Source organism: Perca flavescens, chromosome 18, assembly GCF_004354835.1.
Source record: "Perca flavescens isolate YP-PL-M2 chromosome 18, PFLA_1.0, whole genome shotgun sequence".
NCBI lineage: Eukaryota > Metazoa > Chordata > Actinopteri > Perciformes > Percidae > Perca > Perca flavescens.
This window is the reverse complement of record NC_041348.1, coordinates 14427393-14451955: the sequence shown is the minus strand read 5'-3', so window position 1 is coordinate 14451955 and position 24563 is coordinate 14427393. Positions and strand designations below refer to the sequence as shown.

Sequence of the window (24563 nt, the reverse complement as noted above, 5' to 3'; positions counted from 1 at the left end):
ACTGCATAAAAGAACTGTAATAAAGTCTTATAACCTGTGCCAGCTTCCAGACAGGACTCACCAGTAAATAGCCTACTGCTTCCTCAGAACATGTATATGATTCACCATCAAGGTTTGATAATACACACATTGCCCTGGTTAATTTACAGCAGTGGTTCCCAAACTGTAGAGTGGAGCCCTCTGGAGGGTTACAAAGGTATTGCAGGAGGTACACATTACACATGGGTAAAATGTAGGGGGAAACCACAAAAGGTGAATAAACCAGCAGCCTATTTTGAAATGTCCAACACAGATATAGGCCTATACTTAATTACTTATAAATTGACTGTTCACTAAACTCCTCCCCTCAAAAGCAATTGTCCAATCACCTCTTAGCAACTGTTACTGTAATGGCTTTTGTCCACATGCTGAAGCCTTGTACCGTTACATGGGGCATGTGTAAGGACAATATTCTGTACCCAAGAGTTTGAAGTAAGTACCTTTCTTAAAAATATGTAAGAATGTAAGAATAAATATTAAGAATCTTGTTCTTGAGTTGACGGTTACTGTAATACAATAGAACCATGTGTCTGTTGTGTGTCAGTTTAGACAATATTTAATTTTTATTTTTACGTTGAACACCAGAAAATAATGAGAAAATTCTACAAAATGCAGTTTGTGTATATATTACAGTAATGATATTTTAATATATTCAGTTCCTTTTGTTACTAGTTTCCCCAGTATTGTTAGAAGTTGATAAAAATGTGTTCAGGTGGGGCGGGAGAGGGGCCAGTATTTTTTTTTCCCGATTCCACAACAGAGAAAGTTTGGGAACCACTGATTTACAGTAACAATGATCTCATTGACAGTAACATTGGACCATTACAACAATAAATAAATAATAACATTCTATGTAAAGAAATGTTATAATTTGTGTAAAGTGTCGAATTGAGCACCATGGTATCCTAGTAACTGCAAGGATACAAAAAACAGATGTGGATTAGAAATGTCACCACACTCCCAACAGGAATGATAGTTTAGGCGGTTTTATCGCCCCGTTGACTCTTAGCGCATATATAAATTTTACCAAGCTTGACAAAAACCTGTGAAAGATGGCATAACTAACATTGAGTCTGTCCAGATATATAAAAAAAACGACTGTCACTGTAAAGTCTAAACACAGAAGAGGAGTAGAGCTGGGAGGAGACATTTAAACAAACATTAGTCAAACCAGTTGTACAGCTTGAGCAGGGAAGCAAGTGAAACAGCTTCAGCAGAAAGTCTGGGACGAACATCTTCCAAATCATACTCGCATGAAAATCAGAGGGGAAACATCTACGGTTTGTTTAAAATGAGTATTTCACATACACATACTACACAGTATTTTCCGTTATCAATCTTGCTTTGGCTTCTGGCCGTCTGCTGAGTGGTGAGGTAGAGAAATTACTGAACGGCAGACCTGCTGTTAGCTGACTTGTGGTCGAGATTGCATGTTGATGCCGTTTGGAGCGTTGCTCGGCTACATGAGAGGTCAAAGATCTTTTCGCCTCACACAGGAAAATGCCCTGAGCCTGCTAATGCACTGGAGTGTGTGTGTGAAAGAGTGCACCTGTGTGTGTTTGATTCTATCGGAGAGAAAGTGTTCGCTAATGTGTGGGCATGTCAGACAGTTAATGTATAGGTACAAATATATATATTGCGTGTGTACGTGTGTTGAGAAGAATGTCCAAGGAAGTTATGCTTCTCCATAGGCTGAGGCCTTGTCTTTTAACAGGTCCAGACACACGTGACAGCTCCAGCTCCCTGCGAAAAGAGAGTGAGACAGAGAAAGAGAGGCTGAAATCTTTGTCCTCCTTGCTCTTTTCCTTATATAGCCTCTCTCAAATATACAGTACATGACATATATAGTATCAACACACTGACAAAAGCTATGAGAGTGGCTGTTGTACCTTCTGGAGGCTTGGTCATTGGAGGCTTCAGGCAGTACATGTGGTATCCTCTGTCACAGTCATCACAGAACAGCAGCTGGTCCTGCATAAGCAGCACACAATCAACATTTTAATTATATAATATCTATGAAATATGTACGTATAAGGGGGTAGAAAAATAAACATGAACCCTGCCTGGAAAAGGAAAAGGACATAAATGCTGGAGTAAGTAAATCAGAGTTCCAAATGCTGCTATAAATGTGACAGCATTTATCAGCTATAAAAGATTCAAAACATAATTTGACAGATAATGGAGCTTTAAAGAGGCTTTTTATGCCCAAACTGCTGCTACATTTGTCAAAAAAAGAGGTAAGTAACCTGCAACCTTATATAACATACCTTTGATGCAATGTTTGCTATCGTGGGTATTTATTATTTATTAAGCTGAAGTCCTTTTCATGAAGTGTTTACATAATTAAAGTTTTTGTTTTGTTTATATAATCTTGTAAATCAATTTGGACTGCATTTGTATGAAAGTGTGCAACACAAGTAAACGTATTTGGCTATTCCATGAATTTATGATGATTTACGTGTTATCCAAAGGAGCAAAACATGTATTGTTCACTCTTATAAAACATATTTCCGAGCGAGTCACTGGAGTGGAAAAAACAAATCACATCAAGGGTGGCTTCTCATGTATAGTATCTGCTTGGCTTGTATGTATTGCCTTTGACAAGGTGAATGCTGACGGTGGAAAGCTCACAACATTAAAAGCAAAGCAAGTCAAAAGTGATGCGCATCGAAAGCAAATTCTAAAGGGAACTCTAGCCGCAGAGGATCATACATACTGTACAAGACTTCCCTCTCCTACAGTATACATACATCGTTCTCTGAGGTGCCACAGAGGCTGCAAGACTTGCACTCTATGCACTGCCACTGGTACGTCCTCACTGCCTGCATCATGTTATCAGTGAACTGCAGACATGTGGGGTGACCTGCGGAGGGACGGTGAGGAGAGGAGAGAAAAGTGAAGAAGGAAGGAAGGAAAGGGTGACAGGGTGCATTGCCAGACAAGTTTACAAAGCAAAGTCAGTGGTGTTTTCTTATGTAATAGCTGAGAGACACGTGGCAGGAGCTCTTAATTGGAGTTGACAGCAGACAAAGCCCGACACACATCTGAACATATTTACATAATCCATAAAAAAAAAATGATTTACATGATCTACAGCTTTATCCGAGGGCCTGCTTCAGGCAAATGAAAGTGAATAAATACACAGTATTTCCTTCCAATGTGCTCAGATTTTGTAAATTTGTTTACCTAATCCTGTAGATTAAGAATGGTTATCTGATCTCTGAAAAGTTTGCTGTAGTAATTGAAAAGTAATTTAGAAAACACTATTTCTCCCTTCAAAAGAAGGTTGCTATGTCTTTATAAGAGCCAGCAGTAAGTGTTAACTTTGTCTGTAATTTCACCCCATAGTGTTGACAGTGCGTACAGCTGGATGAAATGTAGCTTCAAAAGCAATCTAGCCACAAAAGACAAGTGATTATATGTCTGGAAAACAAAACACAAGCCGTGATGTGTGTACAGGAAAACACAGCCAAGCAGTATTCTTTTTTCATCCCCCCATAAATCTACAGCTGGGACAACTCAAAAAAGAATATTTGGTATAAAATTGTCTGCTTGTTCCCTGTCAGCCTCTCATGCACACAGTTATCTGCATCACCCTGGTATCAATGGGGTATCAATGAGCCATGAATGAGCCATAATTGAGAATGAGCTGATTTAAATCTGGACTTGGAAAGCAGCCAGAAACATTGAGCACATTATTCAGCCTGTGATGGGTGAATAAAGATCTGAGTGAAATTTAAAGCTGCCTGTCGCCCAAATTAAACTGAGGAATAACAGTCAGGGAGAAATGAGCTGTGGCAGTTTATGAAGATGGCCTATCAGCTTGGATACCACTTACTGTACCAGCCATCAGTAGAAAAAGCATTTCTACTTAGCGGCAAAGAAATGATCTTGTCCGTAAAGACAATTGAGGAGCAATGGAGTGCCTATTGGCTCTTACCTCTCCTCTTTAGCCAATGGAGTGACTCAACAGTCCACGTTCATCCCTCCCCCTGCCACATTAGCGACCACTCATGTAATTTATTCCTTTTTCTCTGGTCCACTGTGTCTGCTACTAACCTTTTCAGTCCAGAACTAATTAGGAAGTGGCCGTGAAGTTTAGTCTCTATCTTGATTGTCTTTCGCAAGCATAGTTAAAGTGTAAGGAGATTATTGTAGGTTTATGAAAAATGACTTAATGGGCTGAACAGTAAAATCCACCTGAGCATGTAAAAAAAAAAAATGCCATTGTATCCATCAGAGATTTCCAAGAAAAAAATGTCTTCAAATGTCCAGGTGGTCAGGAAGTCCGTCATCAGCTGTCATCCACAGCACCATCATCGTCTGAAAACAAAATGTCTTCCAGCTCGGCATCTTCAAAGCCACGAAACGTGGAGGCCTCGCTGTCTGACGTGTTGCCGAACAATTCCTCTAGAGCACTCGGCTTCCTCCCATTCTTCTTCACTCCTCCTCTTCCAGCTACCATGAAAACATCAGCGTCAGAGCAACACAGACAAGGCCACACACTCTCGCAACAACAAAGTCTACCGTAGCAAGAAAGCATCTCACTTGTTGAAATGAATGCCCTCTTACTGTGTAAGACGGTTGAGCTGATTCGAGAAATGTTTGCTGAGATATCCTGCAGAGGCGGCTTTGGCTTAGTGTGGAGGGGGAAAAAAAGAGACAAAAATGCAGCCAAATGTGCCATAAGGTAATGGTGAAAACAGAGCAACAAAAGAGTGAATGCATGTCGTCTAAAGGCAGAAGTCCTTACTGATGGGCGATGCTGACATGGAGAAGCATGCAGGATGGAAGCAAGCAGCGGAGCTGAGGAATCAATATTATTGAAAAAGTTGCAAAAAGTTCCAGCAGTTGGCTCAAACTTCTGATGGTCTACAAGGCTCATTGACAACCCATTGAAAAGACACTGTGGCAACATGAAAGCTCAATTCACTGCACGACATAAATGTATAATCAGATCGCATCATCAGGTAAAGACAAAGGTTGGTTTGAACAATGATGACTTGGAATAATTGGACTAAAATGAACTGTGTGAACATTAATGTAAACGTATTAATAGTATAGTTTATTGATGTGGCTTCCAAAAGAAATTATGTAATAATAATATATTAATATATAAATATAAAAAATAAATAGATATCTGATGGAGAGTTTTAAACTGCACCACATTCGTGGCCATTAGGGAAGCACCATTTAAATCAATGTACCAAAAATAAACGAGGAACAGACATAAACAAGATTGTGGATAAAAAAGAAAGTAAAGGGAAACAAAAATGAGATGTGTAGTACACACAAAATAAAGTATGAGAGCAAACAACTCATTTCTGAAAATCTCAATTATTTCCTAAAGTAACAGTATGATTTTGGGAAATACACTTATTTGTTCCCTGCTGGGAGTGAGATGAGAAGTTTGATACCACTCTTCACACTTCATGTGTGTACGTTAAGTATGAAGCTAGAGCCAGCAGCTGGTTAGCTTAACTTAGACTGGAAGCAGGTGGAAACAGCTAGCCTGGCTCTGTCCAGAGGAAACACCAGCAGCTCTAAAGCTCATTTATTAACACGTTTTTATCTTGTTTGTTGAATCTGTACAACAACCTACAAAAACGGTAACAACAAAACTCCAGGAAGTTACTTAGTCCAGTATATAACCTCCTGTAAAAACACAACTTTTACACTTTAGGTTTTGTACAGACAAAACAAACCAGATATACTGTATGTGTTATTTAGTGAATTGACTTGGTTACCTCTGGACAGGTTAGCTGTTTCCCCGTTTCCAGTCTTTATGCTAAGCTAACAGTCTTCTGGTTCTAGCTTCCTATGGGGTCATCCCTATGTTCCCCGGGTCCTATGTTCCACCTTCTTTAGAAAAAAGGTCCTATATTCCCTGTTTTTCCCAAAAAGGGTCCTATGTTCCCCTTTAGCAATACATACCCGGGAGCATAGGACCCTTTTTCCCCGCAATCTATCAATCTGGGTCCTAGAGTTAGGGTTAGGGGTTAGGGTTACATAGGCCTACATAGGCCTATTTGCCGTGGAATTTGGCAGTAATGGTGGAAAAAGTAACAGACCGGGGAACATAGGACGGCTGTGGCTCAATGGTAGAGTGGTTCCCTGCCAATCAGAAGGTTGGTGGTTCGATCCTTGGCCCTGCAGTTCCATGTCGAAGTGTCCTTGGGCAAGTCACTGAACCCCAAGTTGCCCCCGATGCTGCGAATTGGAGTGTAAATGTGTGTGACTGATTATCTGATGAGCAGGTGGCACCTTGTACGGTAACCTCGGCCACAGTGTATGAATGTGTGTGAATGGTGAATGGTTCCTGTACAATGTTAAAGCGCTTTGAGTAGTCGTTGAGACTAGAAAAGCGCTATATAAGAACAGTCCATTTACATTTTAGGACCCTTTTTTTGAAAAAAGTCTCATACAAAGAGGGGAACATAGGACCAAGGGAACATAGACACACTCCCCTTCCTATTTACCGTATGGACATGAGAATTGTATAAATTTTCTCATCTAACTCTCGGCAGGAAAGCAAATAAGTGTATTTCCCCAAATGTCGAACTATTCCCCTTGATAAGAGTACTGTTTTTGCTGCGCTTTTGAAAACACTCACAACATTTCTTTAAATTCCACTAATTTGATTGGCAGGAAAACTACTTGGCGTCAACAAAGAACCTAAAGCTTTGATGGAAACCCTCCATGTTGTGGAGATTGGGGACTCACCGGAGCGTCCACAGTCAGAGCAGGACACCAGCTCCTCGGCCTGGCCTGTCTTCCTGTTGGAGTCCTGGTCTCCCAGGCAGAAGTCACAGTAGTCGTTGGGGATGATGCTGCCGTCTGGGCCCTTTTGAGCTATTGGCCGGAACAGACCAATGTAAGGAGAAAGATAAATGAGCTGCCATTAATATTCTGAAAACTTGTGGCCATCTGGGTTATCATACAGTAAATTGTATGTTTATGAGTGCGTGTGACTGTGTGCATTGGGGAGTTCCTGTCATGAGCTAGCACTTACTGAAAGTTTTCGTCGTTCTATGTAATTAAATGCTAGCCAGCAGCTTACGTTTGTGGTTGTCTGCGTTGTATGGAGGAGATGGGGCCATCTCTGTTTCCTTCTCCTCCTCGCCCTCCTCTTCTGCCAGGTGAGTGTGGGTGTAGTGGTAGCTCAGGCCAGGCCGGTTCTTGTAGCGCTTTCCACAGACTACAGATAAAACGTCACAGGTGCATTAGAAACATGTATAAAGAGTTGAAAAAAACAGTACAGTGGAGTAAGAGTCAGCTCAAAATCATCTGCCTATCATTACCCCTGCCTAAATATGAATATAATTGATTTTAATTTGCACGAACTTCAATTCGCTGTCAGTACTCATGTTTGATGGTTTGCTTTACAGTCATTGTATGTGAATATAAATGGGATGTAACCTTTAGTTTAAGACAGAGTTGTTGAGATGATTTGGGATATTGTTGCTGAGAGAGCGAGCGAGGAGCTTTATCTGCTAAATGTTTAATGCCAATCTTTTTTTTTTGTAAATGAAATAAGTTGAGAGATAGCTCATTTTAGGCAAACGTCAGAAAGCTGACGTAAAAGCAGGCATTGAATTGAAATGAAAATACACATACAAATTGATAAGTTCTTCACAAGGAAGTCCAGTGAAACGACTAATAGACATGGACACGAGATGTATCAAAGGTACACCTACAACTCTTTTTAAAAACATATAACAAGCAAACCGACACAAGGTTAGAGCTTTACAGACACCTTTTTCCCCTGCTGTTGCTGTACTGTGAAGCAATGGAAGTCACACATCTAATATATAAAAACAGGATTTGTTTGAAAGCATTTCATGTGCTAATCATATGAAGAAAAAAATAGGATCTATAGTCTAATATTGTAGTAGCTCTTGGGGTCATTGAGAACTTAATGAGCACATTAGAGCTGTAGCCATCATAGAAGTTTCTTATTATACTGTATATTTCTGCTGCTTTTCTGGCTACACCCAATTCGGCAGCCATTTCTTCCGTCTTTGCATTTGCCAATTTGCATTATTTCACCACAAAACTTCACCATCTCCCTGTAAACTCGCTGCCAATCCAATCCCACGTTAAAATAGTCCACCTAGTGTAAACACTTCTACAATGGCTACATCTGCGGATCACATCAAAGCGAGCACAGCTTTAAGGAAACATGCATCCCTCAGGGCGACATTAGTGGATCCGCGGCTTAGGCATAATTCTGTGCATGCCTTGCAATGAGCAAGCATTAAGGCACACGGCGTAGCGTTAGTGTCATGCAGTGTTTGCACTGAATTCAGGAACCTGGACGAGCATGAAGCATTTGAAGCGTTAGAATTCTCCTAAGGTATTAGCATTCAGTCAGCCATTCCCACACCAGATGCCCATGAGCAAAAAAAGAAAAAAAGGCTAATCATAAAGCCCCTAGAAAGACAAGATGGCGACAGGTTCAGATACCTTCTTCAGCCTTTTTTGAGTTATGCTTTTGTTTGTATCTATCTGGAACAGAGAAGACACAAAAGCAAACGATAAAGGAAAGACAGCACAAGACACAAAATGAGGATGAGATTCATTTGTTCGAGGCTCAGTCAGCGTGGCTATCTCTATCCACATCCGCATGGCAATCCATTCCTGGGCGGAGGTGGGGGTGGGGGGGTTTCTGTCCAAGTATGCAAGTGGCATGCTAGTCAGGCCTGGATTAACGACACAAACTCTTTCTTCATGCTGCAGAGGACAGCTCTTAGAACAGAAGGAGAGGGGGCTACCATTGAAAGATGAGAGAAAACTACTCGTCTGCTGGATTTGTCTCTGTTTTCTAAACATTTAAGCTAAGAATTTGAAACAGGCATGTAGAGAACAGTTTCTGGACAATATATCTCAAAGGAATTTGTAACAGTCAAATCTAAGGGGAGGAGAGTTTCTCCACTTCCTTGAGATTTAGGAAACACTGTGTTTCTGAATTTAGGTAGGCTAATGTGTAGAGTGAACACTAATGACCCCTGATCACATGATGGCACATGATGTACAACGAATGAAGCATCCTTTTCTCTTACTGTCACAGACGTAAGGTTTGTCCTGGTCGTCGATGTTAACGGGCTCTGTCCTCCTGCGACTGGATCCTCTGGTCTGAAAGGAAACAAAACACGCTCTGATATTTAAACCTCCAATGTATGAATGTTTTTATAATTTCTTTTAACTTGACACAAATTAACATATTTCAAAAACAAGGTTTATTGGGATCATTTGGTATGAAACAAAGACATAATCACTTTTTCATTTAATAGATTTACTCTCCTCTTTTACCACACACACACACAGACACACACACACACACAAATGTATGTGCCTGTGTACACGCTGTGTCTCTGTCTGTGTGACACTCACTTTGCCTCTGTTTCTGTTCTTTCTCTTTGGAGTGTCCACGTCAAAGTCTTCATCCTCATGGAGACCTTCCCCATTTTCCTCCGCCTCCAGAACTCTCTAAAGAGCACATACACACACATACAGACAGTGGGAGGGTTAGGTAAAAGTAAAAATATGCCTGTCGGGTTACTATTTTGACAATAGACATACCACTCTACATAATGCGCACGTTATAATAGTGTAATAAAATACCTGTATTTCCAGCAACGTTTCCTCCTCCTTACATATGTTGTTTTTTTTCTCCAGCAGACTGTCCCCCCTTAGGAGGGCCTCCAAAGCTGTGGCCTCCCCTGGGGGCCCCTCGCGCTTAGGGGCCAGTTCGGCTTCTGACAAGGTAGTGGCAGAAGAGAATAAGAAAAAGCATTTGATATGGCAGGTGTGTGTGTCTGCCTGAGCCAATGTCCTTACCAATGCAAATGTATTTCAAAACTTTTTGCAGTTAATCATCTTGACTAAAATGTTGCTGACCGTATTAAACACAAAAGTTAAATGACTTAAATGTTCTCTACTGGCTATCTGCAGGCCACTTGAGTAACCGGATTTGTGCCAGATGACATGATCGGAATATTCCTATTTAGAAAGCACTTTCAAAAGCTTGTTTTGAATTAACAACATGCCAGTTGACCAAAGCAGTGAAAATATATCCGTATCAATGTGTTCCCTCTGCACAGGATGTAAAGGGAGTTTTAGTAACAGTGGCACCAGGTGCACAGTAAGAGGACAAAGTAATAATAATAATAATGAACCAAAACACTCTTTTTTTGGTTAATTTTCATTTCCATGGGGATGAACTTGCTACAGCATTGACTCTCTGTCCTCGTCTTTGCTCTCTAACACCGAGATGAGAACAGAATGAAAGTAAGGATGTGATAAGAAAGGCAAGGAGTGTGCAAGGCTAGTAAGGCTCTGAGATGTTCTTAGTGAATACAGAGCTGCTTCACCTCTGGGTCCCCCCCCTCCTCTTCCTCCTTTCATTTCTTTGTGTCTATTTGTGTGGGTTGACTTGCTGGCACTGACAAGACCCCTCCCCACTGTGTATCCCTCCCTTCACCTCTGTTCTCTGCTGACACCCTCTTTCCTCCTTTAATACTAAATCCCTTCGGACTTTGCTTTCCTCTCCCCTATTTTCTCTGCCCTCACCCATCCTCCTTCCCCTTTATAACCTCTTCCTCACCCCTCCATTGACTCTCCGGGGCAATTGCGGTGGAGAGAATGTGGAGCTAAATGTTCGGCTCTGCCAGCAAGAGGCAAAGAAACGTCCTACACCCCCAACCCGTACGAACAAACACCCATACGCACTCACACATATATTGATTTGGATTCACTGCTGAATTTAATGTGGCATTCCACCAATTTTACAAACGCAGGTCGGTTTATTTGTCAGAAGGAGTACTAGCGTGTGAAAGCACTAAGAAGTGAGCATTTGGGAGACAGGGGGGTCTAATGAAAGATGCCTTTGAGTTGCATCATGGGAAATGTAGGATCCAGAATTTTAAGAGCTTGACCCATTCTACAAACTAAAAATCAGGATATAACTTTATGGGAGTGCAACACTAAATCACTGCAGTGACTCTGTAATGTAATCTGGCCAATACTGTTGCACCCCTGACATTAAAATTAGGGTTATGAACTAAGAAAAACATGAAAAAAACAAAACAATAAAAGAGGTCAACTTAAACTACATGCTCATTGCTTTTTTGTACATCTTAAAATGAATGTTAGGTATCTCAAAAATATATTATTCTTATGCATTAGCTTACCCCTTTTTTGTAACCCTGATCAGAGTTTACACTGAGGGAAGCAAAATGGCTGCTGAGGCAAGGCCACTGACATGTGGAGCTGCGACATGAGAAGCAGAGGGTCTACTGTACAAAACAAGTAGTTAAATTCTGGTTTTGTACTATTTCAAAGTAACCTTGTGACAGAGCCTCTGTGTATCTTCACACACACAGACAAACCTCTCTGCTCAGGAAGCATTAAATAAACATAAAGTGTTTCCAAAAGCCTGAAAGGGGAGCACTCACATTCCTCTGTCGTGTTATGATAGATATCTGGGCCAAACTGCAGAAATGGATCTCTGAAAAACAAAACTGGAGACTCTTTCACCCTACAAAAGGCTTTTCTGCTCTTGTAAACTACAGCGTAGCGCTAGTCTTTGCCTTTCTGTGTTTTACTTGGTTGGCTGCTTGCTGCTGGGGAGTTTATTCTCATTTTTTTTTCCCTGAAAATGACTCTTCTGCTTAAAGCTGAATCGTTCTTGGTGGAACGCTCTGGAGTATTATATTGCGTCTGGAAGACAGCGAGGGGAAAACAATAGTGTGGCAAAGCCGAAACAAAGACTTGCCTTTATTTCTCCACCCTTATCAGGTTCCTGGTGCATTCCTTTGCTAAAATCCCCTATACCACACACACATGAAAAAAAAATGTGCACACTTTCGCCTCAAAAGACTCACTTACATTCTAATGCCTCATGGACAAATGATTATAGAGGCCCAGTTAGGGTGCTTCTGAGCGAGAGTCATGTGTGGGGGTGTTTGTGCGCTTATTTATGTGTGTATGTGTGTCTACTGCCAGAGAACAGTGAGAGGAGGCATTGATTCAGGAGAGAGAATGAACCTGGAGACCTGGCGAGAGAGACGGGCTAACCAGAGCCAGATGGTCAGATAGTAACGCCACTGAGCACGCCTAAAGCTCTTTGCAGCTACACAAGAGCACAGAGGGCACAAACACAATGTGCATTTAGGTGAAGCGTGAATACAAAAAGGTGTGGCTGCACCGGTTAAAGTGGCTTTCATTTCATTACTGTGGTCAATACTGCTGCATCTATGACATTCACTGTGCATGCATGTCAGTGTGTGTGTGTGTGTGTGTGTGTGTGTGTGTGTGTGTGTTGTTTGTCTTACCTAGTCGAAGCTCACAGAGGCGGAGCTGGGGATCCAGGGGAGGGTGGAGTCGCCTCTTCTTTCTCCAGCAACGAGCAGGGTAGGTATACATCTGTCCTGCTGCCTGGCCTGGACACACACACACACACACACACACACACACACACACACACACACACACACACAAAACACACAAACACAACCATATTCATATATATAGACATACATGCATGCAGAGACACAGGCACACAAGAAGAATTTTAACAACCATTGGCAGGCCTACAATTTTAACAAAACTTGCATTGAGACCCCTACACACACACACACACACACACACACACACACACACACACACACACACACACACACACACACACACACACACACACACACACACACACACAGTCTTGTTTTCCTGACACTTAATATGTCCCGCTTTCAGTGCTCAGGCTTATGGTCCACACATATGTCTTATATTCAGATTCCAGAAAGTCTCATAAAACCTGGAATTTTAGGTACTTTATCAGACATGTAAGGTGTAGAAATGTTACTTATTGTTGATGATGGTTACATTCAGTTTTACTCCAATGAACAATTTAAGCACTTATGCTGTGTCACTATTTCAGCAAAGCAGACTTCTTGTGCTTGAATTGAAAATGTGGGTATTTTTGTGTCTAATCATATTCCACCATTAGCTTAGTAGGAGACAGAGATGAAGGGGAATAAGCATATTTTGATATCTGTCAGCAGGAGCAAAGAAAAAAAGAGAAGGAGGGGGTAGGGATAAACCCAGAATAAATGCATATAATGTGAGTTAGGTCTGCCACAAAGTATAGGGTGTGGCCTGAAGGGCTTTGCATATGAGATGGAGAACAGGCTATTTGTGTCCAGTTCTCGGTAAAGAGCAGATTGTTCCCTCTGGTTGTGCAGGCGACCCAAATGTGCATTCTCACTGCATGTCTCAGGGTAAATCTGCAAGTGGTAACTCATGTAATGTACAAAAGAGGGGTTGACTTGCTTTTTTATTGAGGGAGGAAAACTTTACAATAAACCCTTGCTATCCATCCATATTTATGCATTTCTGCTTTTTGCTAAGAATTAGATTAGAAGATTGATACCAGTCTGTGCATTCAATATACAATCAGTAGCTAGTTAGCCTAGCTTAGCATAAGGACCAAAAACAGGGGTAACAGCTAGCCAGGCTCTTTTCAAAGGTGACAAAATCTGCCTACCAGCACTTCGCAATTTTCCTAATTTACACATTAGATTTTGCAATGAACAGATGCTTTCTATAAATCACTAGAAATAGTCTAGCACATAACTCCCCATAAAACCACAACTTTTTTCAACAGTAAACCAAATCTACAGTGTTTAGAACGTAAACATTCCCATATTTTGAAAGCCATATCAGTAGCATGAATTTGTTCAGTGGATCAGGTGGTGTTTCCCACCTGGCTGGCGGTGGCACTTTTCCATCCAGATGTAGCAGTTGTTCTGTGCTACACCAGTTTGCGAGTCCAGGAAGGGCATGCGCACGCTGCGTTCGGCACAGAGACGGGCATTGTAGCTGCGGCAGTGTTCGATAGCCTCCTTGTAGAACTGGTCCCCAAGCCTGAACACAGACAGATAGACAGATAGAGAATGTGGCAGGTAAACAGTCAGATAGACAGACAAGAAGAAGCAGGCTCATTTACTTGTACATTAACTGCCCCATGCATCTAACATCTGACTTAAGTTAACCACAAGTAACATTATAGTCCTATTTCTGCCATTGATCTAAGCTAATCCCTAATCCCTGCTCTTGGGAGTCCTATCAGGCTGCTAAATGCTAACATTTTTGGATAGTTAATGGCAATAACATGTGCTGGGCGGCTGATGTTTTGGTACGGTCTGCAAATCAAGTATGAGCGGGGCCTGTCCAGTCCTAGTGAACATTAGCTTAATATAACAAGCCCAGACTTCTTTCCGCATTTCAGCTCAATTTGTTGTGTAAAGTCTGGATTTGCTGCATGAATCGGACGAAGCATGAAGACAACTGAGCTGAAAAGAAACATCTTTACACAATGAGGGCTGTAAAGGCACACATGCAGAAAAAACAATGAGAAACCATAAGAAGAGAAGAATGTTTCTCTCTGTCAAATTGATAGATAAGGGAGAGTGCTGGATCAAAGTCCATACACACACACACTCACTATCAACTGAAACGAGGGTATAAATCAGTATGTGAGCCATCAATAATCTCTACATTCTCAGTCTAGAGGTAAGATTTTTAAAGCTAAGATCATTAGAGGAAAAAAAAGATTAACTCACTTTTGTCGGTTATTTTTTATTTAATGACAGCTGAAATCCCGAGAGGAAGATAAAGGAAAGATAGTTCTAATGGGGTCTGATCTTTAGCCAGCAGAGGCACACATGGTTCAGCTCCAGAGGCAGTGCACTGAACTAGTCAACCATCTTTGGGCACACTTTACTGTTTAGTTTACTAAATGAGACATCCAGTAGAAGTAGAATTTGCTGTTAGCATCTCCTATGTATGATATCCAGACGTCGTCCTCATTTATGCTAATATCTAATCAGTGAATTAAAGGTTGAAAAAAAAGAGAAAAGAATGCCACGAGAATCTCTTGCTGCTGGGAAGATACCCAAATCAGCAGGATCTTGTCTGTCTCTCTGTTTATGTGCATACATGTCTCTCTGCCTGCCCGTCAGCCCGTCTCTCTGACTGGCCGAGCACAGATATGTAAAGAATTCTAAGCTGGACAAAGACCAGCACTCTGGTCACACTAAATCTCACAAAGACGTGCAGTGTTTGGAGGTGGAGGGAGCAGAGGGTGGATGGAGGAGAAAGAGGAGAGGGGGAGGGAGGGAGAAGGGTGAGAGGCTGGAGTGAGCAGCAGCAGGGAGTGAACCAGGTATTGCATGTACAGATGGAGGGGAAAGGGGGAGGAGACAGGTATGGAGAAGGTCCTTGATTTGTGGTTGGAAAGAGAAAAAGGAAATATGAATTAATAAAAAGGAAAATGGACATTGGACAAATGACATAATAGGACAGTACGGCTACCTTATGTTATGGGATACTATCTAATCTAGGCAACTGCAGGAGATTCCATGAAGTCACTGCTACCAGCTAACAAATAGTTTAGCAAGCAACCCCCATCAAAATTGTTGTTTTTACAGTAGCACAGCAAACATGCAAAAAATGAAAACCTCTATAGTGGCTCTGTGTGCACCTTCAGTGCCACAGTGTTTGTACTATAACATCTGGGCTTAAACACATGTGGCATTTGCTGGCTGAGGTTTGTGTCAGGAGACCTACAGAAATGAGGAAGGCAGCTGGTGTTTTTGGCCATGTGTTTTTTTTACAGTATGACGAACCAGCAGTCGCAGCAATCCAATCAAATCCAAATGTCCAGAAGAGACTTCCTGTCACATAACTCACATTCCCAGAGGTGAAGTGTTATCTCTGCTTTCACTATTTGTTGCCTGAAGTGTGTGTGTGTATGTGTGTGTGTGTGTGTGTGTGTGTGTGTGTGTGTGTGTGTGTGTGTGTGTGTGTGTGTGTGTGTGTGTGTGTGTGTGTGGGGGTGGGTGTGTGTGTGTGTGTGTGTGTGTGTGTGTGTGTGTGCATGTGTGCCTACAGGCATCTGTCTTCCCCACTTTCCTTTCCTACCTGTGTCATCCCATGATGTTTCTGTCCCATTTTCAGCAACAAAGCGTTTGTGTAGCATCCCTGGGCGGCTTCATAAACTCTTACATAAGTGAGCGTACGTGCCTGCTTGACTGCTATGCATTTGTCTGAGAGGTGAGCTCATGTGTTTGGCTTAGTAAGAGTAAAGAGACTTGTGTGTGTGTGTGTGTGTGTGTGTGTGTGTGTGTGTGTGTGTGTGTGTGTGTGTGTGTGTGTGTGTGTGTGTGTGTGTGTGTGTGTGTGTGTTTGTGCATGTCCGATATCCTCCCCCAACCCCCGAACCAGATTTAAACATCAGAGATTGCAATGTGCTCCTGTTTGTACCCATTAGTGGACTGTATGGCTGATCCTAGTGATGGAGCTTATGTAAGTGGAGTTTTGCATGTCAGGGAACACATTCCTCTTGGTCAACAGCTTCCTGGATACTGATGGAATCTGCAGTTGCTGTGTGTGTGTGTGTGTGTGTGTGTGTGTGTGTGTGTGTGTGTGTGTGTGTGTGTATATGCATGTATTTGTGCCTGTATATACCACTGTGATTGTCTCAATTGCTCCCATACTAGCACAGAGGAGCTTTGTGTGCAATGGGGAGTCTTTTCAATGTTTCAAGGTAAAACTGATAGAGGTAGAGCTTATGGACTAAGGGTGTAACAATACATCAATCTAAATGGATATATCAATTCAATCCGCAACGATCCAATATTGTTGATACAAATTGAAAATATCGATACATATCGGCATCTTTAAGGTGTGCTTTTATTTTAAAAGTCCCACCTTATATGTATTCTGTTTTAATTTAAATGTCTGGAAGAGTTTAGCAATGAAATTGTCAAATCATATTCTAGTTGCTTTTTGTAAATATATATAAAAGTAACTGATTGTGTTAAATGGGCTTATGTATCTTCTCATATCGATCACAGGGCCCTGATTTGAATCGCATCGAAATCGTATCGTGGCAGACTTTAGGATATCAGTAAATATTGTATCCTTGTCCTAAGAATCAATATAATATATATATATATATATATATTATTGAGACTTTCTGTCAGCCCAGTCTCATGGCAGTTCGTGAAATGGTCACATTATTGAATCTATTGATTTGTGTACTGAACAATTTGTTAATCGACATAAATTAAACTGCAACAATTTTGTTATCTAATTAAGCATTTCAGGCATTTCTTTTTTCATTCACTGGATCCAGCTTCTCAACCTTGAGAACAAAAACAAAAAAAGAAATAGTATACTATAACGTTTTTGTCAATCATGGGTAATGTTGAAATGTTTGAACTGCGCTTCATTCGCGTATTTTATCTCTCAGTTCTTTAAATTCTTATACTGCACTGTAAAATGTATTCTTGTCTTTTAAATTGTTTTTAATTGTGTTCTAACTGCTCTTTCATGTTTTATGTAAAGCACTTTGAATTGCCCTTTTGCTGAAATGTGCTATATAAATAAAGCTGCCTTGCCTTGCCTTGCCTTGAGGGTTTAATGTTTTCTCTATCATATATGATAGTAAAGTAAATATTTAGACTGTTGGTCAGGTTATACGTCACGTTGATCATAATGGAAACTTTTCTTTTCATTTTATAAACCAAATCATTTTTCAATTACTTGAGAAAATACTAATATGCAGATTAATGGATGATTAAAACAATTGTTGCGTTTCTTTATTGTGTTAAAGCAACAACAAAAAAAACATTTTGCCTTGAGGCAGGAAGCGTTTTGTCAGTGTTGTCCTCAGTTTACTGTAACCATACCTTTGTCAGTCATTTTAATGAGCTCTCTGCTTTGAAGCAGCATCTACGCTGATGGCTGAGTTTATAGCATCCATGAGACCGCCAGAAATAAACAGACCGATCCAGGATTGTGAAATTAAAAACAGTTCAATTCAACATTCAATTTATGTTGTGTTATTATAATGAGAATAAGAAATGAAATGCGTAAGACTTAAGACTGTTCACCTCAGAAAATCAAAGGAACATAAAAGTGAAACACTAACATCATCCTCTGGTGATCTGCAAACGACCACCAACTAACTTAGTTTCATTTCTTCACCACAAAATAAAACGCCTTAACAGTTCAGACTCTGCTTTTAGTCAGATGTGTGTGTGTGTGTGTGTGTGTGTGTCTGTGTCTGTCTGTCATTCTTGCAAGTGTGTGCAGTAGATGTAAGGTAGTGTTGAAATGTTGCTCTGTCTCTGTAATTATTAGCTGTTATTATGACATTTGAAGGAGATGCCATGATTTACACCTTTGGTTGAAACTATGATATGGACGCATGAGAAAAGAACTTTACACTTGTTAGATGTTGTTAGTGTCCTATGGACATATAACAGTAGTATGTCTGTGTGTACAGACATCCCAGGTTCAAACACATCACCGCAATGTCATTGCATCTTATATGATTCAGTTTATATATTACTATGTCTTCTGATTAACTACTTCACAAATTGTGGTTTTAGGTAAATGCTATATAATTAAAACATCCGTCGGAAGGCCTCAAGATGTGGCTGACAGCTCTGGCAAAAGCTAGTAAGTGGTGCTTTATTATAAAAACAATTTGTCGAATTTTGAGATAAATAAAATATTTTGAGATAAACATTTAAATTACAGTCGTAGTGATATTGTAGTAGTAGTTGCTGGAGTATACTATATTGTATTTGTGCTAACTACACAATCACTGAAGTAGTTTTTGTACTACTATTATTTTCTGTCAATCACGTCTAGTGTTTTTGCACTGTATACTCGCCAGGGCTGGGCAATATATCGATATTATATCGATATCGTGATATGAGACTAGATATCGTCTTAGATTTTGGATATCGTAATATCGCGATATGACATAAATGTTGTCTTTTCCTGGTTTTAAAGGCTGCATTACAGTAGAGTGATGTACTTTTCTGAACTTACCAGACTGTTGTAGCTGTTCTATTATTTGCCTTTTCCCCACTTAGACATTATGTCCACATTACTGATGATTATTTATCTAAAATCTAAGTGTAAAGATATTTTGTTTAGGCACCAATTGGTATCTGATTTTCTCCATGTCGCCCAGCCCTAATACTCGCAGTAAATCACATTTTCAAGATTCAACAGCGCAGGGTTGCACAACGAAATGGAAGTCATAGTCCCTTTTTGCTACACAAGAAAAAAAAAAGAAAAGTATGGTGGAGTACAGAGGAGGAGTTGAGGAGTCTTAGAGTCTGAGGAAAGAAGCTGCTCTGTGGACTGGTGGTACGACAGCGGACTTCTGTATCACTTGTCGGAAGGCTGCAGGGTGATCAGGCTGTTTCTGGGGTAGGTACCTTCTTTAAATTAGGGCTGTCAGCATTAACGCGTTAATCGCGTTGCGATTAAGGGCCGAGAATAACACGTTAATTTTTTTTAATCGCATTAATCACATGCCGCCATTTATTAATTTATTTTCACTTCACACTGCTTCACTTCGTGGCTAACAGGCTACTTATTTGATCCTTTGTCTTTACTTATCATCAAGCTGCCATACTCCCTCCTAACACATCCTCCTGCTGGCTGCAGGCATGTTGGAGAAAGGCAGCAGCAACACAATTCTGAATGGCGCTTTTTATTTTCCAAAACTCCCAGACAGCTCGTAGACAAGCCGAAAGCCATAGGCACATTGTGTAAAGCCGAATTAAAATATCACCGTAGCACGTCAAGCTTGAGCTACCAGCTACGAGCTAAGCATAGTACAGTTAACGTGACTCAGGTTGATGCCAGTGGGCTCAGTGAAAGCACTTTTGCACTTTTTTCGTTTTGGAGAGTGCTACTCGCCGACCTGTTATTGAAACCAAAGTGCAAACGCTGTCTCATCAACCGGTGATCAATGGAAGTCAGTGAGTAATCAAAATTATTTAGAAGTTACTGCACACTATATTGACTCTGGTAAGTAGGGTTGCATACCGAAACGTGCCCACCTAAACGGTAGTAACGAGACCGATGAAGAACGAAAATTTTGGTGCCTCATTTCGGTGCCTGACTTTACACTACACCTGACAGCATGTAACGTTAGCCTACCTTTAGCTAGCAGCTGGATTAAACACGGTTAAAATGCTGAGAGCTAATGTTAAACAGTGTAAAGTCTGACTGTATTTCACTGTAGAGGATTCCAACAGCGGGACCTAACAGTCTGCTCTGCAGCGCAGAATTAAACAACACAGACGGTGCATTCGCTTAAAACAGGTAGCCTCGTGGTGCATTCACAGTAATTGTAAAATACCATTTCCCATCTGGTGGTTGTTTTTGTTGTTCAACAGCAATTTACTGGTGAAAGAAGTTATTGTTATAGTTATTACATTATTATTAAATCTTTAATTTTGACCATGGCCTAACAATAAACAAGTTCCTGACTGTTGTTTAGTACCCTTCTTTTTTTTCTTTTTTCTTCTTTTGTTTACAGTAAATAAATAATAAACTGATACAAATCTTAAAGTCAAGTTCATAAAGTAGCTTTCTTTGCATTCATTTGATTCCCAATCAAGATACACTGCTAATAATTGCTTTCCATTGTTAATATGTACTTAAAAACAGTTCTGAAATGCAAAATTACAGAATTTTAATCATGTGATAAAACATGCGATTAATCACGATTAACTCTATAAATTCAGCGATTAATCGCGATTAAAAAAAATGTATTGTTTGACAGCCCTACTTTAAATACATCCCTGATGCTCGTTAGATGGGAACCAACGCGGTTTTAATCACCTGCTGCCAAGCATTCCTGTCCTGAGCCGTGCACAAACCATGCCCTTTTGTATTGTTTCCAGTCAGAATGCTTTCTATTGCTCCTTTGCTAAAGTTAACAACTTGGCGGCGGGAGGGGGTTCTCAAAATGTTACTGTATATGATATTGTACAAAATATACTGTCTCTTATACATACATTCATTTAGAAAAATGCAGAACTGAAAAATCCCACTGATGTCTTGATAATATAGACTGTATGGCTAAACAGGCACAACATATCTCAGCATGAACTGTTTAAATGTTGTTCGCATGACCTCATTCAGCTCACTGAGTCAGAAGTACAGTAAAGGGGAACTGTACTCTGTATAAGCCACTAACTCTTTCACAATACAAGCCTCTTCAACAGTCAGACACATCTTTCTCATAAAGCTTGCATAACTGCTCAGAACGTACATACAGTGTCTCAAAGATAGAGAGGGGAAAGGAAGCCCACTTTTGGCTAGGAATAGGTAAGAGGCCCCAAAGGAAACGCAGGGCAGTGCAACAGCATGTGGGCACTGATAGGCGTCTTTTGTGGCACTTTGTAGGCAGAGCACTGGGGTGAAGCAGAAAAGGAGGGGGACAGAGAGGAGGAGGATGAGGAGGAGCCAAGGAGGCAGGATGGGAGGGAAGAGGAGGGGTTCGATATGTCCCGGGGCACACGTGTTCTCTTTCAAACCCTGTCATACTCATTTTCTCTGAAACACGTGGATGTATGTACGCACGAGCGCACTCACACAAACACGTTTGTCCGTGCACAAACAGACACACAAAGGGATGGAAAGGGAAAGGTGCAGAGTGCGGTCGGAGTGGGGAGAGAGGGGAGGAAAGGGTGTTGCAAAGGGGAAACCCTGATTCAGAGGCTGTTTCAGATGCTATTTTCTATGTGGAGATTAATAACATACACACATGCAAACAAAACACATAAAGAGAGAAATATGTCCCAGTTACATGTGCAGAAAAGAAAACAAAAGGGAAAAAATATTGATAACTGCATGGTGCTTTTAATAGAAAATGTTCCTGGACGTTTAATTCCCCATGCCTGGAAACCATTCCCGGACATTCCCATTCCCCAGGCTCGGGTAGACAAAGGCCAGAGTTCGCCCCTGTGCTGAGGTAGTACAAATGTATGCAGTAAATGCAGCCTGCAGCCAGACAGACAACTCCCCCCCTCTCCCCAAACCTCCATCACTCACGCTCCCTCTCACGCAAATTGGGGGAGGGGCGGGTGGCTACACAACCGCCCACACATGCAACAAACACACATAATAAAAACACAACCCCATACACGTTGACCCACCTACACCACCTCCTTTACACTTCCTTAAATCTTAGCCCACATCCTAACCCAATGATAAAAAAAGGAGGTAAACGGACACAGGACGTGCACATAAACACATATCTACATATGAATGACATCGCTCATTTGAATACTTCTCGTCAGCTTTTCATTAGTCCCATCCCACACAGCCACCCAGTTTCAATCACAAAGAGGTCTTTGTAAAAAAAAAATTTAAAAAAAAGAGAGTTTAAATAAATCAAGTAAATATGCACAGCTAAACACGACTGAATGATTCTAGAGAGGCAGACGCATTTACTGCGAGCTGTTGACGGTTGTAATTCATCTTCCAGAGCAGGGAAGATTATTATCATGTCCTTTACTGGCTGCTTATGATTTACCAGTCACATCCTGAGGACAGATGACAAGACAGTGGACTAAAACCACCGTGCTGCCTGAAAACTACGCCGCAATAATTATTTCCCATAGTAATACCTCACATGTTACTTGTATATGTGCTCTTACACTTCTACACGACAGTATTGGCTTATGCATATTTGTCTGTTTAGGTAGGTTGAGTCCTGCTTCCAACCTACACGTACACACATTGTTTTCCCTTTTTGCAGATATTGGATGGTGTAGGGGGGTCTGTCTGAGAGAGTCGTGCCACATATGAAGGGCAGATGGGGTTCCCTTCCTCCATCAGTCTGTCTGTCTTTACGTGTACCTCTCCCTCTCTCAACAGATGGACCCAGGAGAATACTGGGACGCCTAATCTGCTGCTCTACATGCACAACTGCAGACACAAAACACCCATACCTACATCCTCGACAGCCTAATCTGTTTAAGCAGAATACAGCAGCTTAAAAAGCCTTTTTCCCCAAGTGCTGGGTGTACAGTAGGATCTTTTTTGGATGTCAACAAAGAGCTCTACAAAACAAGACCATCGTGAGTTCTCAGTACTTAAGAAACATGTCATGCTCCTTTTCCTTTCCTGTGAATATGAATACAGAAAATGATATTTAGCACATTAATGGTTCTGAGTAAAATTATTAAAAAAAAAAAAAAAAAAAAAAAAAGCCTAAGAGGGTGTAGAGCTGCAGACTTACTACATTTGACAGTTGGAAAGATGTCTTTATACTTCCACATTATTGCAAAATTACCTCAAGTGAAAAGATATGGTTTATGCCACACTTAGACACACAATTAGAAACATGGATATGGCCTCTTGCACACCAGATGATGTGATAACTGCTTAACTCTCTGCACATTCCACATGACAAGTGGTAAACATCTGCTGTTAGCCAGCAGGTTAGACATGCATTCAGTAATATAGGCTGAGCTGAAAGTTATAGGTGCACTTAATGCAGGGCAGACATGAGGGGGATCTATCTAAACGAATTAACAAATTCTTTTTGCATTGATAATTTAGCCTACTGTGGAAAAAAGAAATAATAATTAGTGTTTTTCGTATTTGGCCATTTTTGCCTATTTTCTCAAAGGTAGCATGTTTGCTGCTCGATGGTTGATCTTTCTACAAATCATAAACTGCCATGCACCGATTAGGCACCGTTAAGTGATCAATCATGGTTTTAAAATCTAACTTCAGGGAAACTGCACGCCCCCTTAATCGGTATTACATTGCAGCTTTCTTCTACATGCATACAAGGAGGTCAATACAATATAATAACACATTATAATCCGATATCCATTGTTTACATGCATTTGACATTCGCAGCAAAAGCCCGAGCCGCGCAATTAGAGTCGCCCTCTCAATGTGCGCTTTGTGACAATAATTGCATGAAATGATCTATGCAAATTCTCCCGTCTACCACTGACAAAGAAGCCCTGCATGCAAACTTCTGCCAATCGTGTTTATAAAGCACAATGAGGACGATGGCAACTTTCTGTCTAAGTGAAACCAACTGCACGAGAGAGTGCGGACATTTACCCGCGGGTTGGAGATGTTTTCTCTGCAGATTGTGCACGAGTGCATGCTTTTATATTATATTATATATATTAAATTGCACAAAACGGCAAGTAGGCAACGGTAGGCTACCTGCAGATAACACGGACTGTCTAAGTAGGCTACATAGGCGAAAGTGTTAATTTGTGGTTCTTAATTATTTAAACGCACGTTTAACCCTATATACATCAATTACATGCAATCAAACTATACAATAACTGTTTAAAAAACAAAAGAAATTTACTTACGATTTTAGAGGATTATGAATGACAGTCGCCATTTTCCTGCAGGACTGTAACGTAAAATTCCAAATCTCGGTGTAGTTTGGGACCCTTGTGTGAAAAAACACAACAGCCAATGCGGTCCTGTATGGGCACTGTGCGCCCTACCAATACAACACTAGCATCAAGACACTAGGCGTGGCCTCAGAGAAATCTGTCAACATCTATGTCCCAGTCCTCAGAGTAATAATAATTTCATGGAATAAAATGCATTTGTCTTTATTTTAGTGAAAACATTACAATGGGAAATAAGAATAT

General features: G+C 40.8%; 1 protein-coding gene across 2 annotated transcripts; it reads right to left on the bottom strand.

Annotated features, from left to right (window-relative positions):
• dpf3 (double PHD fingers 3) lies at positions 1–24384 on the bottom strand. 2 transcript variants are annotated; one of them, XM_028605414.1, is made up of 12 exons: positions 24273–24384; positions 13805–13965; positions 12375–12482; positions 9664–9797; positions 9433–9528; positions 9102–9174; positions 8506–8547; positions 7100–7237; positions 6763–6891; positions 2790–2902; positions 1929–2010; positions 1–1782 (listed from the first exon to the last, which is right to left on the bottom strand). In XM_028605414.1, the coding sequence occupies exons 1-12, from the start codon at positions 24302–24304 to the stop codon at positions 1715–1717; spliced, it is 1176 nt and encodes a 391-aa protein (XP_028461215.1). In that variant the 5' UTR covers positions 24305–24384; the 3' UTR covers positions 1–1714. The 2 variants fall into 2 exon arrangements, with proteins under 2 accessions (XP_028461215.1, XP_028461216.1); XM_028605415.1 differs by lacking the exon at positions 8506–8547.
• Between the last annotated feature and the right edge of the window lie 179 nt (positions 24385–24563).

What these genes read in the sequence shown, in the direction of transcription:
- dpf3 (XM_028605414.1), bottom strand. Translation starts at nt 24,304, where the DNA reads ATGGCGACTGTCATTCATAATCCTCTAAAATC. An exon ending in CTCAAAAAAGGCTGAAGAAG is followed by an intron (nt 7,238 to 8,505) that starts GTATCTGAACCT and finishes TTTTATCTGTAG; the next exon opens with TCTGTGGAAAGCGCTACAAG. An exon ending in AATGACCAAGCCTCCAGAAG is followed by an intron (nt 1,783 to 1,928) that starts GTACAACAGCCA and finishes CTCTTTTCGCAG; the next exon opens with GGAGCTGGAGCTGTCACGTG.